We start from the raw sequence: 14773 nt of genomic DNA, 5'->3' as shown, positions 1-14773 counted from the left end.
AGGGGTGATTACCTGGCCTAGCGAGACCCGGCGGGCAAGGGGCCCACCCAGGCCGGCTCCCCCCTTTGCCCCCCCGCCCTCCCCCCCCGCCCCCCCCCCCGCCCTTCTGCCCTGTCTCTCAGCAGATGACTGTACTTCCTGTTTCAGAGGCAGAGGCTGGTTACCAGTCTGAGGAAGGGGAAGGCACAGGCTGAACGTGGGTACACATCCTGGCTGTGCCCCTTGCCAGCTGTGTGTCTCTAGGCAAGTTAATCAACCTCTCGGAGCCTCGGAGTCCTCCTGTGTAAGATGGAAGTGGTAATGCTCAGCTTCCGGGGTGGTTCGGAGGATCAGATGGCACCCAGCAGGTACTTGGTAAACGGGAGCTGTAAATAACCTCCCTCACTTGCAGCCAGAATTGTGCGTGCCTGTGTGCTGAGCTTGCGGCCTTCTCCCTGGTCTCAGGAGAAGAGCAGCAGGGACTCGGCCCCTCCCTACCCCGTTCCCCCTCCTTGCCGTCTCCTCCCAACTTCCGTGCAGCCTGTACATCAGCTGCCGTCCATCCCATCTTCAGAAGTACCGCCTCCCTGGGCCCCCTCCACGGGAGAATGAGTGCGATGTGCTCTGTTCTGCTGCGTCTGTGGCCTCACTGCCCTTTCATTCTTCGTCCACCTCTGTGCGGCCTCCTGCCTCCCCATCCCACTAAGCGCTCTCTCATCTGGGTCAGCCCTGATCTCACTGGCAAATAAAATCCAGCCTCGGGGGTCCTGACCTTCCCTGAATCCCTGCTGCCCTCTCACTGTTGAGAGAGCTAAGCCTTCTGGAAATGTCTGCTTCCTGGGCTTCCTTGCCAAGCCTCCTGGGCCCCCTCCACTGCAGGCCCCAGGGCAGGCGCCTCGTTCTGTGTCAGCTGTTTAGGAGGTGCTGCCCTCCGGGCTCAAGCCCAGGGCCGCCCCCCGTGTTGTTTATGCTCTTCGCCCCCAGCCCTGCCCGCCGAGCCTGCTGTGGATGAGCCCCGGAACAGCCTCTCCAGCCCCACGCTCCTGATTCCAGACGCGTCTGTCTGTCCACTGGTTGGTAGAGGCCCCGTGTGGCTGCACCGCCGTTCCTGCTCTTCCTTTTCTCCTCCTCCTGTGCCCCCGCCCTCTCCGTGCCATTGAATCGTGCTGCCAGCCTAGCGAGAAACCTGGCGTTCCCTTTGGCGTCCTCAGCTCCTTTCCCTCCCCCGCTCCTACCCCATCTCCCTAAATTCCTCTTCAGCACCACTTTGTGGACCACCGCAGTGGTCTGGTCTTGGTTTGGCGCTTCAACAAGCGACCGTGGAGGTTGCCCCGTGCGCGCAGCACTGATCTATTGCTGGTTCCCCTCGAGCCCCTGGCGTCTGCTTCGGGCTCTCGGTGGGGGACCCTCATTCGCCTGCAGCCCAGATTGTGTCACTTCCTCTCCTCGGGTGACCTCGGTGCCTTCGTTGGCCTCCAACCCGAGACCTCCACTCCGTGGATGGACCCTCTGGGTCCGTATCATCTGGCCGTGACCTGCCTTTCCAGTGTCCTGTCCTGCTCCCCGGCGCTCCCATGTGACTCTCCAGCCACACTGGTCAGCTTGCTGGCCCAAAACGTGCCCTGGCCTGCGGTGACTCCACACTGTTCCACGCTCTGCAGCCCCTGCTTAGGGCATCCGACCCCGCTTGTCTGACTGCCAGCTCCTTTCCTCAAATGCTAACTCCTCTGTGAAGCCTCCCCCGATTTCCCCAGGCCGACTCGAGGGCTCATCCTCCAGGGTCGTCCCTGGGCCCCACCAGTAACGCACCTTTTCTTGTCTCCATTCCTGTCCTCACTGGACGGGTGGATCAGTGAGGTTGACGACCACATCTGCTGCTTCTCCTGTCTCCAGGGGCCCGCATAGGAAGGAAGGCTTACCCTTGACTAGTACACAGCCATCCTGACAGGTGTCTTTGGTCCCCAGGAGGACCGAAGTTCCCCAAGTTACAGACTGGAGACTTTTATCTACCAGAAGATAGAAGTAGCCAGGGTTCAGCATAATCCTTCTAGAAGGTTAGATGGATATCCATTGTCTTCACCACCTGGGGAGAGGGGGCGAGTCTCATGACTGTTCTCACCGCGGGTCCGGCTGAGAGGACCAGCTGGGACACACGGAAGCTGGGGCTGGTCTGATGGCTCGGCGGTTCCCTCGCTTCTCCCCTGTGGCAGGGGTAGGGGATCTTTTTCTCTAAGATTTGTGAACAAGGCGGCGGAAGAGTCAGCCCAGCAGAGGCTGCGGCTCTTTCACGGAGCCTATCTGCTCCGGAAGCCACTCTGGGGTGGGGGGTCCGTGGGGGGTGGGCTGCTCTCCCTCCTCCGCCACCGTTGTCCTGCCTGTGGGCAGTTTGTTGGGACGGAAGCGCACGTGCCAGCCACAGGCTGTGAGGGAAGCGGCTGCCATCCACTGGGTTACGAAGAGCTCAGGGGAGAGGCCCACTCACGGCCGTTGTTAGAGTTGAATTGCGTCCCCCAGAAAGATCCGTGGAGGTCCTGACCCCCAGGGCCTCAGAATGCGGCCTTGTTTGGAAATAGGGTCATTGCAGGTATGACTGGTCAGGATGAGGTCATGCTGCCGTGGGCTGGCCCCTGACCCAGTATGGCTGGGGTCCTTGTGAGAAGAAGCGCCAAGGATTGTGGCCACCACCAGAAGCTAGAACGTTCCTCCCCTGGAGCCTTCAGAGAGGCTCTGCCGACACCTTGAGTTCAGACTGCTGGCTTCCAGAACTGGGAGGCGATCTGTTTCTGTTGTTTGAAGCCACCAAGTCTGTCATACTTTGTTAGAGCGGCCCAGGAAATGAATACAGCTATATGGTATCTTTGGTATGACCCTCAGCGGACTTTGGAAGGCTGAGGGGTCAGTTTCTGTGTACATGGTTGTCTCCTGGGACCCGCAAGAGTATGTGAAGGAGACAGAAAGGAATAGTAAGTGGCACATCCATGTGCTGTGATCTGTGCCCTGAAGTGAAAACTGATTTGCTTAGCAAAGAATCCTCCTTGTGGACGTGCGGGTTTCGCTGTGGCTGTACGGGGTGGGGGTGGGGGGTGAGATGGCAGGGAATGGAGTGTTCCGTTTTGGCTAAGAAGGTCATCAAGGGCACCCGAGGGCTGGGGCCCGGGAGGGGTGCTCAGGCGAGCACTGCAGTCACTCTCACTATTCTTCTTCTTTAAATTGCAGCGGAAAATCCGCCAGAGCTACTTTGCCTGTGTTTCATATTTGGATACGCAGGTTGGCCACCTTTTGAGTGCTCTGGACGATCTTCAGCTGGCGAGCAGCACGATTGTGGTGCTCACCTCGGATCACGGTAAGCGTTTTGAAATGCCCAGGTGAGTCGCTCAAAGCATTGGACCTTTTCTGTGGAAACTTCCCTAGACTGCCTGAAATAGGTGTGTATTCTCTTTTGTGAACCAGCAGTGCCCTGAGTCTGGAGTCTTGGGTGCTTTTATGGCCACCTTGTTAGTCCTGGGACTTCTCTCCACAGAGGCGGGCCCTCTTTCGGGTCAAAGAAGCATCTTGGGGGCTTGGGTGGTGGAGCTGGGTGGGTGGGGGACCTTGTAGTAACTGTTGTTTCTTGGTGAGCTCAGCGGGAGCCGTCCATTTGTGTGGGGAGCCCCTTTGACCCATTTCTAACCTAGAGGGTTGGAGGAGTTTTAGTTTCTCTTACGAAGATCCAGAACAATCCTGGCAGAGCCCAACAAGGCCCTCAGACCCGACTTACCCCTTCCACCCCCAGCCCCGCTGTCCTCTCTGCCAGGAGCCTGGGGTTCACAACTCTGTGTCTCTTCTAAGGCAGTTTCTCACTTTTTCCAAAAGTGGAAACATCTTCTTGAAAAAATTCTTTTTAATTTTGGCCAGGGTGTGTTTGAGGCCATTGAACCCCGGTTATCCTCCCTCACCCCCAAATTGTTTTGAAGCCAGTCTCAGGTGGTTTAGCTTTCTGGACAGTATTTCTAATAAATTTAGCTCTTTTTTTTTTTTTTTTTGCGGTACGCGGGCCTCTCACTGTCATGGCCTCTCCCACTGCGAAGCACAGGCTCCGGACGTGCAGGCTTAGCGGCCATGGCTCACGGGCCCAGCCGCTCCGTGGCATGTGGGATCTTCCCGGACCGGGGCACGAACCCATGTCCCCTGCATCGGCAGGTGGACCCTCAACCACTGCGCCACCAGGGAAGCCCAAATTTGGCTCTTTTGAAGTTTAACCACACTGCCGTCATCCTACCTAGAAACAGGAAAACAGTTCTCTAATATCGTCGAATATGAAGTGGGACAGTGTTAGATCATAGCATGTGCTCACTGTAGCAAGAAAGAAGTATGCAGAGCACATCATGTAGGGCCAGAGCACCCTGCCCTTTATCCCACCTGCCCAGAGCTAACTGGTGCTGACAGATCGGGGGTCCATCCACCTGCCTTCAGTCGTGCATATACATGGGGCTACATGTCATGAGTGTGTATGTGCATAACGTATCGTCGTGGAATGTGGCAGGATTGATTGTGCTTGTGTCCTGTTTTGTTGCCTGGCTTGTTTTTTCCACTTAATGTCATAGACAGTTCTCCGTGTCATTTCTCACAGGCCTACCTTGCACCTTGTAAAGACCCGTATTGTGAAGTGCGGAGGTGTAATTTTTCACCGTTTGCCTAATGATCTGCCATCCCCCTCCGGGCCGTCTTCTCAGCGCCCAGTTTTCTCCCCTGGTGCTTCCACAGTCCACTGCAGCCCCGTGAAGGCAGGGTCACTCGAAGCTCGCTTTGGCTCGGAGGCAGCTGTAGCTGACTACAAATGGCCCTTCTCAAAAGGCCCTCCTGGGACTGCCTACATCCGAACCACAGAAGCCTTCCTGAACCCGTGCACAGCAGCTTTTTGTAGTTTGGGTTACTTTTTAATACGAAATACTCAACATACGGTCTCTTTTATATTTTTCATATCAAAAAGGGCACTCAAACATGAAGTGATTGGAAAGTTCCATCTTGGGGTATTCAAACTATCTTTTGCTTTAAATGAGGGTTGGGGGTGGTTTTTAATCAAGATTAAGGGTCTGGAATCAGAAGTTATGTTTTCTTGGTCTGTGGTATGTCTTAAAAATTGAAAAAGATACTATTTTTAGAAGCTGAGCGATTGTGCCACAGTCTCACAGGGAATGAAATGGCGTCTAACTGAAACGAGCAAGCCACGAGGTGATTATTCTTTTTCTGTCATTCTGTGTGCTTTTTATGAACCAGGGTGGGCTCTAGGCGAACACGGAGAATGGGCCAAATACAGCAATTTTGACGTCACTACTCGCGTGCCCCTGGTGTTCTATGTTCCGGGAAGGACGGCTCCGCTTCCGGCGGCAGGCGACAAGCTTTTCCCATACCTCGACCCTTTTGATTCCATCTCAGAATCAGTGGAGCCAGGTATGAAAATTCAGGAGTAATGCTGCTTGACTTGGCCTTCCTGTGCGCGGAAGGGGAGTGGCAGGCCCAGAGCTAACGAGTATGGCCCCCGTCCACAGGGGCTTGGAGAGGGGGAGGGACAGAGGAGCAGCTGGCACCCCCAGGATGGGGAGGGCTGTCGTAGAGGTGACGGCAGTGTGTTCTGAGATCAGAGGAGGGGGTAGCAGACTTCACTGGGGCAGGGGCTGCCTGCTTACCGGTGAGCAGAACTCCGTTACCTGCTCACTTCTGGCCGGGACTCAGCTCGGCAGCGTCTCCATCTGCTGAAGCACCGGCTCTGTCAAAGCAGTGCTTCTGCTTTTGCCGTCCCCAGGAGTGAAGGGCAAGTTTACTTTGACCTCCGTGTCCCAGTCCTCCCAAGCTGGTCCTCTCCAGGTAGCGTCAGGCCCCTGGCTATCCTGGTCTTTGTCTTCCAAACAGCTCCAGTTTGAGAAAGCACTTCTGGAAACATCACTTGGACAAGATGGCCGTCCCTGCCATGGGGGTCGACCTGTGTGGGTTCTCTGTGAGTTGTCTCCTGACTCGATCTGCTCAGCGCAGAGATGAGTCGTGTACTTCAGGTGGCATTTGCCCTTTCTGGAGCGCTTTTGCTGTGAACTCTACTAAACCAGGTTGCTCCCTTTCGGGACTTCTGCATTTAATCCATCTTGTTAGCGTCTAAATCCTGCACTTTCTATCGATTCTTGTTTAAATTTTTCCTGGTTCTGGCCCATCATTCTGGCCTTTCTGGATCTTCCCGAGTTTGTTTTCTACGGCCCAATTTTATTTTCCACACATTTAATTTCTGTGTGCTGCATGCACTGTCTTCTTTCACGTCATTGATAAAAATGTTAAACAGTTTCAGGGCATGATTATAGCCCTTTATTTGCTGGGAGAAATCTTCTGACAGGTTGAGAATCCTTTTTGAAACTTCAGTTGGGAGGTGTTCAGGTTGTAAATTGATGTAACTGCACTGTCATCCTGCTTATTTCCAAATTTTATCTCTAGCCTGTATGTCTTCCCTGATCTTTGGACTTGGATTTCCAACAGCCTGTCCCAGTTGGCCAGTCTAACGTGCCCAAAGCTGAACATTTGACCTTTGACCTTAAGCCTTTCTTTTGACGCTCTTCCCCGTCTCAGGAAATGGCAGTGGTTGCCCAGGCCACAAAACCATGGGGCCATCGGCCCCTGTCTTTCTGTCATAGTCTGTACGCGATTCGTGGTGTGTCAGCAAGCCTGTCACTCTCCATTCAGAATATGTCCACACCACTTCCCCCCACCGACCGTCACCACCGTGGACCACACTGCCACCATCTCTTGCTAAACTCTCCTTGCGTGTGACCTTGATCCCTGGAGTTTTTCCTCAGTGATCCTGACTTTAACAGCCACAGTGAGCCTGATAAAACCCAAGTCAGGTGGTGTCACAGCCCTGCTCTGGGGCCTCCTACACTCCTGTGTCAAGTCTGAGTAAAAAGTCCTTACAGTGGCCGACAAGGCCTGTCGTCCTGTGGGACCCCACATCTCCCTGACCTCGTGTCTTTCAAGCGTCCGGGGCGGCTGTCTTGTACAACGACCCGCAGCCTGGATTTGTCTGATTGCTTTCTCGGGACTAGATGCAGGGTGAACACTTCGGACGCGTGCACACATGTGAGGCTGTGGCTCCAGCCGTACCCATCGGGGGCACTTCATGGCGGCCTGTGCCATTATTAGTGATGCCAAGCTTGACAGCCTGGTTAAGGCGGTTGTGTCAGCCAGGTCTTGCCCTTGTAAAGGTATCTTTTAAAAAAGCTTTCTTCACCTTTTTTCTTTTTATTTTACTTACAAACCAAATGCGTCAGAAATAAAATTTAGCCGCATAGAGCAAGCGCTTAATGATCCAGAAAGGCTAGAATGATGGTCCAAGGTCACAATAAATTTTAACAGGAGTCAATGTAAAGTGTAGGATTTAGACTTTAAAGATAAGTCACCCATAATGAGATACCATTTCACACCCATTAGAACGGCTGTTATCAAAACAAACAGCAAACAACAGTACTGGCAAGGGTGTGGAGACATTGGAGCCCTCAGACATTGCCGGTGGGAATGTAAAATGGTGCAGTCGCTGTGGAAAAGAGTTTGGTGGTTCCTCAAAAGGTTAAACATAGAATGGTCGTGTGGCTCGGCAGTTCCACTCCTAGGTATATAGCTTCACAGAACTGAAAACAGGCATTCAAAGAAAAACGTGCAGAAGAATGCTCATAGCGTTAATTAATAGCCAAAAGGTGGGAGCAACCTGAGTGTCTATTGACAGATGAATGAATAAGCAAAACGTGGCGCGTCCATACAATGGGATATCATTCAGCCTTAAAGGGAAGGAAACTCTGACATGGGTGGACTCTCTGAAGACATGCTGCTAAGTGAAAGAAGCCAGGCACAAAAGGACACATACTCTAGATGTGTCCACATACACGTGCCTAGAGTAGTCGACACATAGAGACAGAAAGTAGCAGGTGGGTGCCAGGAGCTGGGGGGTGGCGACGGGGAGTTGTGCAAGGTGAAGAGAGTTCTGTGATGGATGGTGGGGCTGTACTTAATGCCACCGACCCAGACACTACAAAATGGTGGTAAACTTTATGTCGTATGTATTTTACAATATGTCGTATGTATTTTACAATAATAAAAGGGCGATGGATCAAGTGCAGACTTCCAAAAAGGAGTGATCCGCGGGGTGATGCTACTGTGAGGCTCGGAATAGCCTGTCCTCAACAGACTTCTCCCCAGCGGTCTGGGCCTCCACCGATGACCCTTGCCTGAATCACTTAAACACTGGTGGGTCCTAAATTCTAATCGTGTTTAAAAGTGCCAGCAGGCTGAGGGCACCTTCATTCTGCCCTGCTATCGGGTGAGGTGCCGAGTCGGCTTTGTTCCTAAAACTCTCGGGCTAAGAATAAATGCTGTAAGAGAACAGAAGTCGGCGTGTAGGGCCTGGGCGCGCGCTCTGCTCGTGCTGCCTGGCTGCAGCAGGCTTCTGCGCTGTAACCCCCTCCGCCGGGCTGCTTCCTCTTTCAGGCCGGCAAGCCGGGGACCTCGTGGAACTGCTCTCTCTCTTCCCCACGCTCGCGGGACTTGCAGGGCTGCCCGTCCCTCCTCACTGCCCCATCCCCTCGTTTCACGTGGAGCTGTGCCGAGAAGGCCGGAACCTTCTGAAGCATTTTCAGGTCCGTGACTCGGAAGAGGATCCGTACATCCGTGGGAATCCCCGTGAGTTGGTGGCCTATAGCCAGTACCCCCGGCCTGCAGACTCTCCTCAGTGGAATTCTGACAAGCCGAGTTTAAAAGATATAAAGGTCATGGGCTATTCCATACGCACAGTAGACTATAGGTATACTGTGTGGGTTGGCTTCAATCCCCGGGAATTTCTGGCTAACTTTTCAGACGTCCATGCAGGGGAACTGTATTTTGTAGCTTCTGACCCTTGGCAGGATCACAATATGTATAATGACTCCCAAGGTGGAGCCCTTCCCCGATCGTTGACGCCTTGAGTTTTGCCAACCTCAGAGGGCATATATAACGCTCTCCTGTCCAGCTGGTGAGAGAAGGAATTACACTGGTTATTTCGTGCTTACCTGTAATATTGGAAGCAACCCCAGGGGTAGGCAGTCAAAACAGGCGTCAACAATTTGGCCTCAGAATACGTAACAGCCGAAACTTTTGATTTGTCTTTATAATTGGTAATTGGACTGGGCTGAACCTCTTCTTTCCTTTTTTTTGGAACACTCATAGCTTATTTGTTGAATGAATAAGTACAGAGTGAGCAAACTAACATTGTCATAAGTTTAGCTATCAAGACCATAATAACTGAACATAACACTGTACTCAAGAAATACTTTTAAGTATTTGTGAAATTTAGTGCATTTCAAAAAGTAACCACATGTCAAATTAGGTGTGACACAAAGTTCCTAGTTCTTTCGTTTATAATTTAATGATATATCTTATTTAGCCCAATACATTCAAAATATTATATCAGCATGTAATCTAGGTTTCTTTTTAAAATGTAAAATAATAATGCTAGATGCCAGTGCCTTGAAGTCTAGCTTCAGTTTTTCTAAGATCACAAATTTTCAAATCCCAAAATAAAATATGCATGAAGTGATTCATATGGAATTTCTACATCAAATAATAAATAATGCTTACTAAACTAGAGGCATGAGATGTATGAGAAATTCAGTTAAAATTTTTCAGAGACTTTCTGGCCCAAATAATAATTTGTTAGCAACTAATATGACCTTTGAACCCAAAGGCATCTATTAAAAGGTATCTTTATTCACAGTGGAAAATAGTTACAGGCATAACTGTATCCATGAATTGAGTCATTCAAAACCATTAATGTTCTCCTTCTCTAGAGATGGTTGGTTGCAAACATCCATTTATCCAGGAGACAGGAAATAGTCTACTTTTTAAGTGCTGATTAAAGACAACATTAATTTTGTTAAATTCTAAATTATTTTGAGAACTGTGAGAATTTTTCATTAATATAATATTAGGTGATTTCTAATCCCCCAGAATGTGGTTCTGTATTCCCTAAATATGAAAGTAACCAGAAAGGCAGGTGGTAGTAATAAGCTTAGCCTATGTCGTCTTAAAAATGCTGGAGTATTCACAGGTCATATTCAGAGCACGTTGAAGTTGATTAATTATCAGTAGTCACCAGAAGAGTCAAGCACTCTCTTAATAGACATCTAATGTAGTCCTGTATCAAAGTAGCCTTTAGTAATTCTTTGTTTACAAGTGCTGCTTTGGTATTTAAATATTTGTGAAACAAAGTACGGCCAATTAAGTTACTGCACTGTGTTAAATTGTAAACAAAAAGGCAAGATATTATAAGATTACTTCAAATCAGTAAAATTTCGAATACAGATTTGTTTTTACTAATTAGCCTACAGTGGAGGCACATACGGTAACACGACAATCTTCTAAGCGATTAAGTGACAGTGTTCTGGCAACAGGTTCTGCTTGAGGAGTGGAGGGCCCTATTCCTCTCTCCTGATCCCGAAGCTCGAGTCTCTTCTGGGAAGCCTCAGCTTTGTAGATGGTTTCCTTCAGCCTTTTCTTGCTCCTTCTTCATCCTATCTTCTTTGTCACTCACATCACTTCCACTAAGAATCTTACAATCCGGTCAGATTCCTCATGATGTATTTTCAGCGTATTTAGCTTCATCTCCTACTGCACGGTTACAATGAGAAGTTTTCACCCAGGCTTTTATTTTGCATTCATGGTTGACTATTATATGTACACTTCATCATTTTTTTCTCTCTTTATTTCTTGAAGCACAGTTTTAGTATCAAAAATCTCCAAATTCGGGCTTCCCTGGTGGCGCAGTGGTTGAGAGTCCACCTGCCGATGCAGGGGACGCGGGGTTCGTGCCCCGGTCCGGGAAGATCCCACGTGCCGTGGAGCGGCTGGGCCCGTGAGCCATGGCCGCTGAGCCTGCGCGTCCGGAGCCTGTGCTCTGCAATGGGAGAGGCCACAGCAGTGAGAGGCCCGCGTACTGCAAAAAAAAAAAAATCTCAAAATTCTACTCTTGCTGAAGGCGTAATTTGAACCGTGCCAAAGAGAGCAAAGTGACATGCATTCTGGCCATTACTCACCCACGTGACCGAAGCCACAGCTGGGGCTGGGGCTGCTTTGGGGTGTTTCGCGTGTAGATCTGGCTCTGCTGGAAGTGCTTCTGTGTCCTCTTTTCTCCGCGAGGGCGTAGCCTCAGAATGCTCCTTAGGTTTTCGCTTTTCTTGGCCTCTCTTTATGAATCTCTCCTTTTAGAAGCGCGGCTGCATTTCATGTTCAGGGGCGTGCTCTTCTAAATCATCTCACGGGCGACGGTCGCTTTTTGTGTTTTTGACACTGAACCCAATTTAGAGCCACTTGTGCACGTCTGCAGCGTTCACTGGGATGAGCAGCTGCTCTCTGGTTTTCACACTTCAAAGCCAACCACATTCCTTATCTTGAATCGGCTTTGAGAAACCACGTCTTCGTTGCATCACGTAACTTTTCCCTGATCCTGCTGAGCTGGACACGTTTTATTAATGGTTCTCAAGTCACTCTTTGTAGACTTGAGCCAGGGGTTCTTTAATGCAGTTTAGTTGAAACCCGGACCAGTAATCTCAGAAATTTTGAGTGGCCCTAATCCAGTGGCTCAGAAACACGAGGGTCCCGCCTGCAGAGCTTCTGCTTCAGGGTGTCTGGGCTGGGGCCTGAGAGTCTGCACTTCGGACACATGACACTGCTCCAGAGAGCGCACTTGAGAACCACTGCCCCTAGGTGTGTGCTGACCACTAGCCACTAGGCACATGTGACTATTTCAATTTCAATTAATTAAAATGAAATAAACATTTCAAAAGCACAATCTCTGTCACACTTGCGATATTTCATGTGCTCAAGAGCCAGTGTGCGTGGTGGCTACCGTATCGGAGAGCACCGATCTACAGCCTATCCGTTGTGCCAGAAAGTGGACGAACGGAGCTGCCCTAGATTAACTCTGGGCCGATCCACCCGGCTGTTGGCGGGTTCCTCCTATGGGCTGATTCTCTACTCTGTTTGCCCACAAAGACTTGTCCGGTAGTGAGCCACATACGTTTGGTTTAAGCTTAGCGCAGGGAGTTCCCTCTGGCAATCGGTCTCTTGCCCTCCACTCCCACCGCCATCATCCTAGCCCTTCGCACCTCCTTCCCACGTAGTTTACCTCCCCCTCCTCTTTCCTCCCCTGCTCCCAAAGAATCCATGTGTCTTCCTGAAATCCTTCTTTGGTCCTGCCCTTTAAGAACACCGTTAGTGCCTACTACTGGGTCTACACAGACCTCCGCTGAGCAGTCAGAGTCTTCCCTGACTCCACAAAGCCCCTTTCCTCGGCTGACCAGTTTGCACGCTGGTCCCTGACTGTCCCTTGCCGATCCCTGCCTCCCTGCCCACCCTTAGGTTGTCCCTTCCTCCCTTCACCACCCACCCATCCATCCATCCATCCATCCATCCATCCATCCATCCATCCATCCATGCATCCATGATCACTCTCCACCGCCCGCTCCCATGCCCCCACTTCCAAGAGGCTGAGGGGTTTGAACTCTCTAGATTGCATCATGGGATGAAATAAACATCGCTGAGGAATCTTGTGGGCACCTTACTTTAAAAGTATTTTTTTCTGATTGTAAAATTAACATGTTAATTTTAGAAAAATTGGAAAATACAAATGTAGTAAAAGGTAAGAAAATGCATCAGTATTTTACACCAAGAGAGTCGCTTAATATCTTGTCTTTTTTGGGATGTAAATTTTTTACACCGTTACGATCATACCGTGTGCTGTATCGTGCAGTTTTATATTCCTATTCTTGGACTGTTACATGTGGTTATTACAGGTTTTTGCAAAGATACTTTATACTGGTGGTAGTATATTTTATTGTGTAATTTCATCATAATTTATTTAACCTTCCAGCTATTGGGAATTTAGTCAATTTCCAAATTTTCAGTATTGTAAATAATGTTGTGATGAGCAACTTTGTGAATGAAATGATTTTGTGTACTTCACATTACTCCCATAGGACGGGCTCTCAGTGCCAAATTGCCAAAAGCATCTCGATTTCAGTCCTTGCCCCACTCTCCTGCTCCCTTAAGGTAGTAAAACTGAAAATAAAGCAAACAAGCATACAGAGTATACAAACCTTAAAAACAAACAAAACCCCTAACCCTCACGATAGTAGGTGAAAGTGGCATCCTGTATGAGCTTTGAATTCTTTGCTTATTAATGACCTTGATCCCTGTTCTCTCTGTACGATTGTTGGGCATTTGTATTTCTAGTTGTGTGAATTTGCCTTTAAATTTTAGGTTTCACTTTTATAAGTAATCAAACAAATTGCTCTTTTCCTACGTGATTTTTTTCCTGTCTTTTCCTATTAAACATGGAGACCCTTGCCGATCTAGAGATTTAATAAATATTCATATTCCTTAGCTTTTCTTGTGGTTGGTTTTTACACTTAATTCACCCTGTCTCTCCACCCCATTATCAGAATAGCATATGCTCATCTTGTAAAATTTGGAAGACGCAGGAAGTGGTGAGGATGAACAGAAGCGCGCATCCAGAGCGTGGCCGCTGCTGCCGTGGGGACATGGCTTTCTGCTCTTTCTCCTGCCCACGCCCACGTGCACAGATACGAACATGTTCACCTTGACATAGCTCACATCTACCACGTAGAATCCCTTGTCCAGCTGTTTTGGTCTAAAGTAACGTTAGCCTGCTTTTTCATGTTGTTGACAGTTCTTGGTTTGCAATTGTCATGACTGCACCACCATTCCTACATTAATCTTTTTTTTTTGACTGAAATTCTCAAATTTTTGTATGCATTTAAAAAAAATTGTGGTAAGATACACATAACATCAAATTTACCATCTCACACGTTATTAAGTGTGCAGCTCTGTGGCATTAAGCACAGTCACATCACGGTGTCATGCCGCTGCTGCCAGCATCCATCCTCAGAACTCCTCCTCTTGCAAAACCAAAACTCTGTCCCCGCCCAACAGTCACTCCCCATTCTTCCTCTCTCCCAGCCCCTGGTAGCCACCATTCTACTTTCTGTCTCTCTGAATTTGACTACAAACCTCATATAAGTGAAATCACACACTTATTTGCATTTTGTGTCTGGCTTCTTTCACTTAGAATATCCACTAGGTTCACCCACGTCGTAGCAGGTGTCTGAATGTCCTTCCTTTTAAGGCTGAATAATGTTCCATGGTGTGGATAGACTGCATTGTTTATTCATTCATCCCCGATGGGCACTTGGGGAGTTTCTGCCCTTAGGCTATCGCAAATAATGCTGCTCTGAACATGGGTGTACAAATACCTGTTCGAGTGTCTGCTTTTAATTCTTCTGGGCAGATACCCAGCCCATGCTCATCTCTAATCACTTAAAAATGGTGGGGAGGGGACTTCCCTGGTAGTGCAATGGTTAAGAACCCGCCTGCCAGTGCAGGGGACACGGGTTCGAGCCCTGGTCTGGGAAGATCCCACATGCCACGGAGCAACAAAGCCCGTGCGCAACAACTACTGAGCCTGCGCTCTAGAGCCCGTGAGCCACACCTACTGAAGCCCGTGTGCCACAACTACTGAAGTCCGCGTGCCTAGAGCCTGTGCTCCGCAACAAGGGAAGCCACCGCAATGAGAAGCCCACGCACTGCAACGAAGAGCAGCCCCCGCTCGCCGCAACTAGAGAAAGCCCGTGCACAGCAGCAAAGACCCAATGTGACCAAAAATAAATAAATAAAATTTTTTAAAACTGGTGGGGAGTGTGCTGAGAGATGAGCAAGGTGACTCACCCCGGCTACA

The 14773-nt window shown here is 49.6% G+C and overlaps 1 protein-coding gene across 5 annotated transcripts in view; it reads left to right on the top strand.

Annotated features, from left to right (window-relative positions):
• IDS (iduronate 2-sulfatase) overlaps nt 1-13678 on the top strand; it is a 37489-nt gene extending 23811 nt beyond the window's left edge. For 2 of the 5 annotated variants that reach the window (XM_029240417.1, XM_029240416.1), the window contains 3 exons: nt 3196-3322; nt 5236-5409; nt 8476-13678. In XM_029240417.1, the coding sequence (XP_029096250.1) occupies nt 3196-3322; nt 5236-5409; nt 8476-8948 (774 nt within the window). In that variant the 3' untranslated portion in view covers nt 8949-13678. Of the gene's footprint in view, nt 1-3195; nt 3323-5235; nt 5410-5868 lie in introns of all 5 variants that reach the window. The other 3 variants (XR_003796350.1, XR_003796351.1, XM_029240418.1) reach the window with 3 other exon arrangements.
• Nucleotides 13679-14773: the final 1095 nt, after the last annotated feature.

The sequence above is a fragment of the Monodon monoceros genome, unplaced genomic scaffold, assembly GCF_005190385.1.
Source record: "Monodon monoceros isolate NGI ecotype Baffin Bay Population unplaced genomic scaffold, NGI_Narwhal_1 Super_Scaffold_22, whole genome shotgun sequence".
In the NCBI taxonomy this organism is placed as follows: domain Eukaryota; kingdom Metazoa; phylum Chordata; class Mammalia; order Artiodactyla; family Monodontidae; genus Monodon; species Monodon monoceros.
Note: the sequence above shows the minus strand (reverse complement) of the source record. Positions and strands in the feature narration are given on the sequence as shown.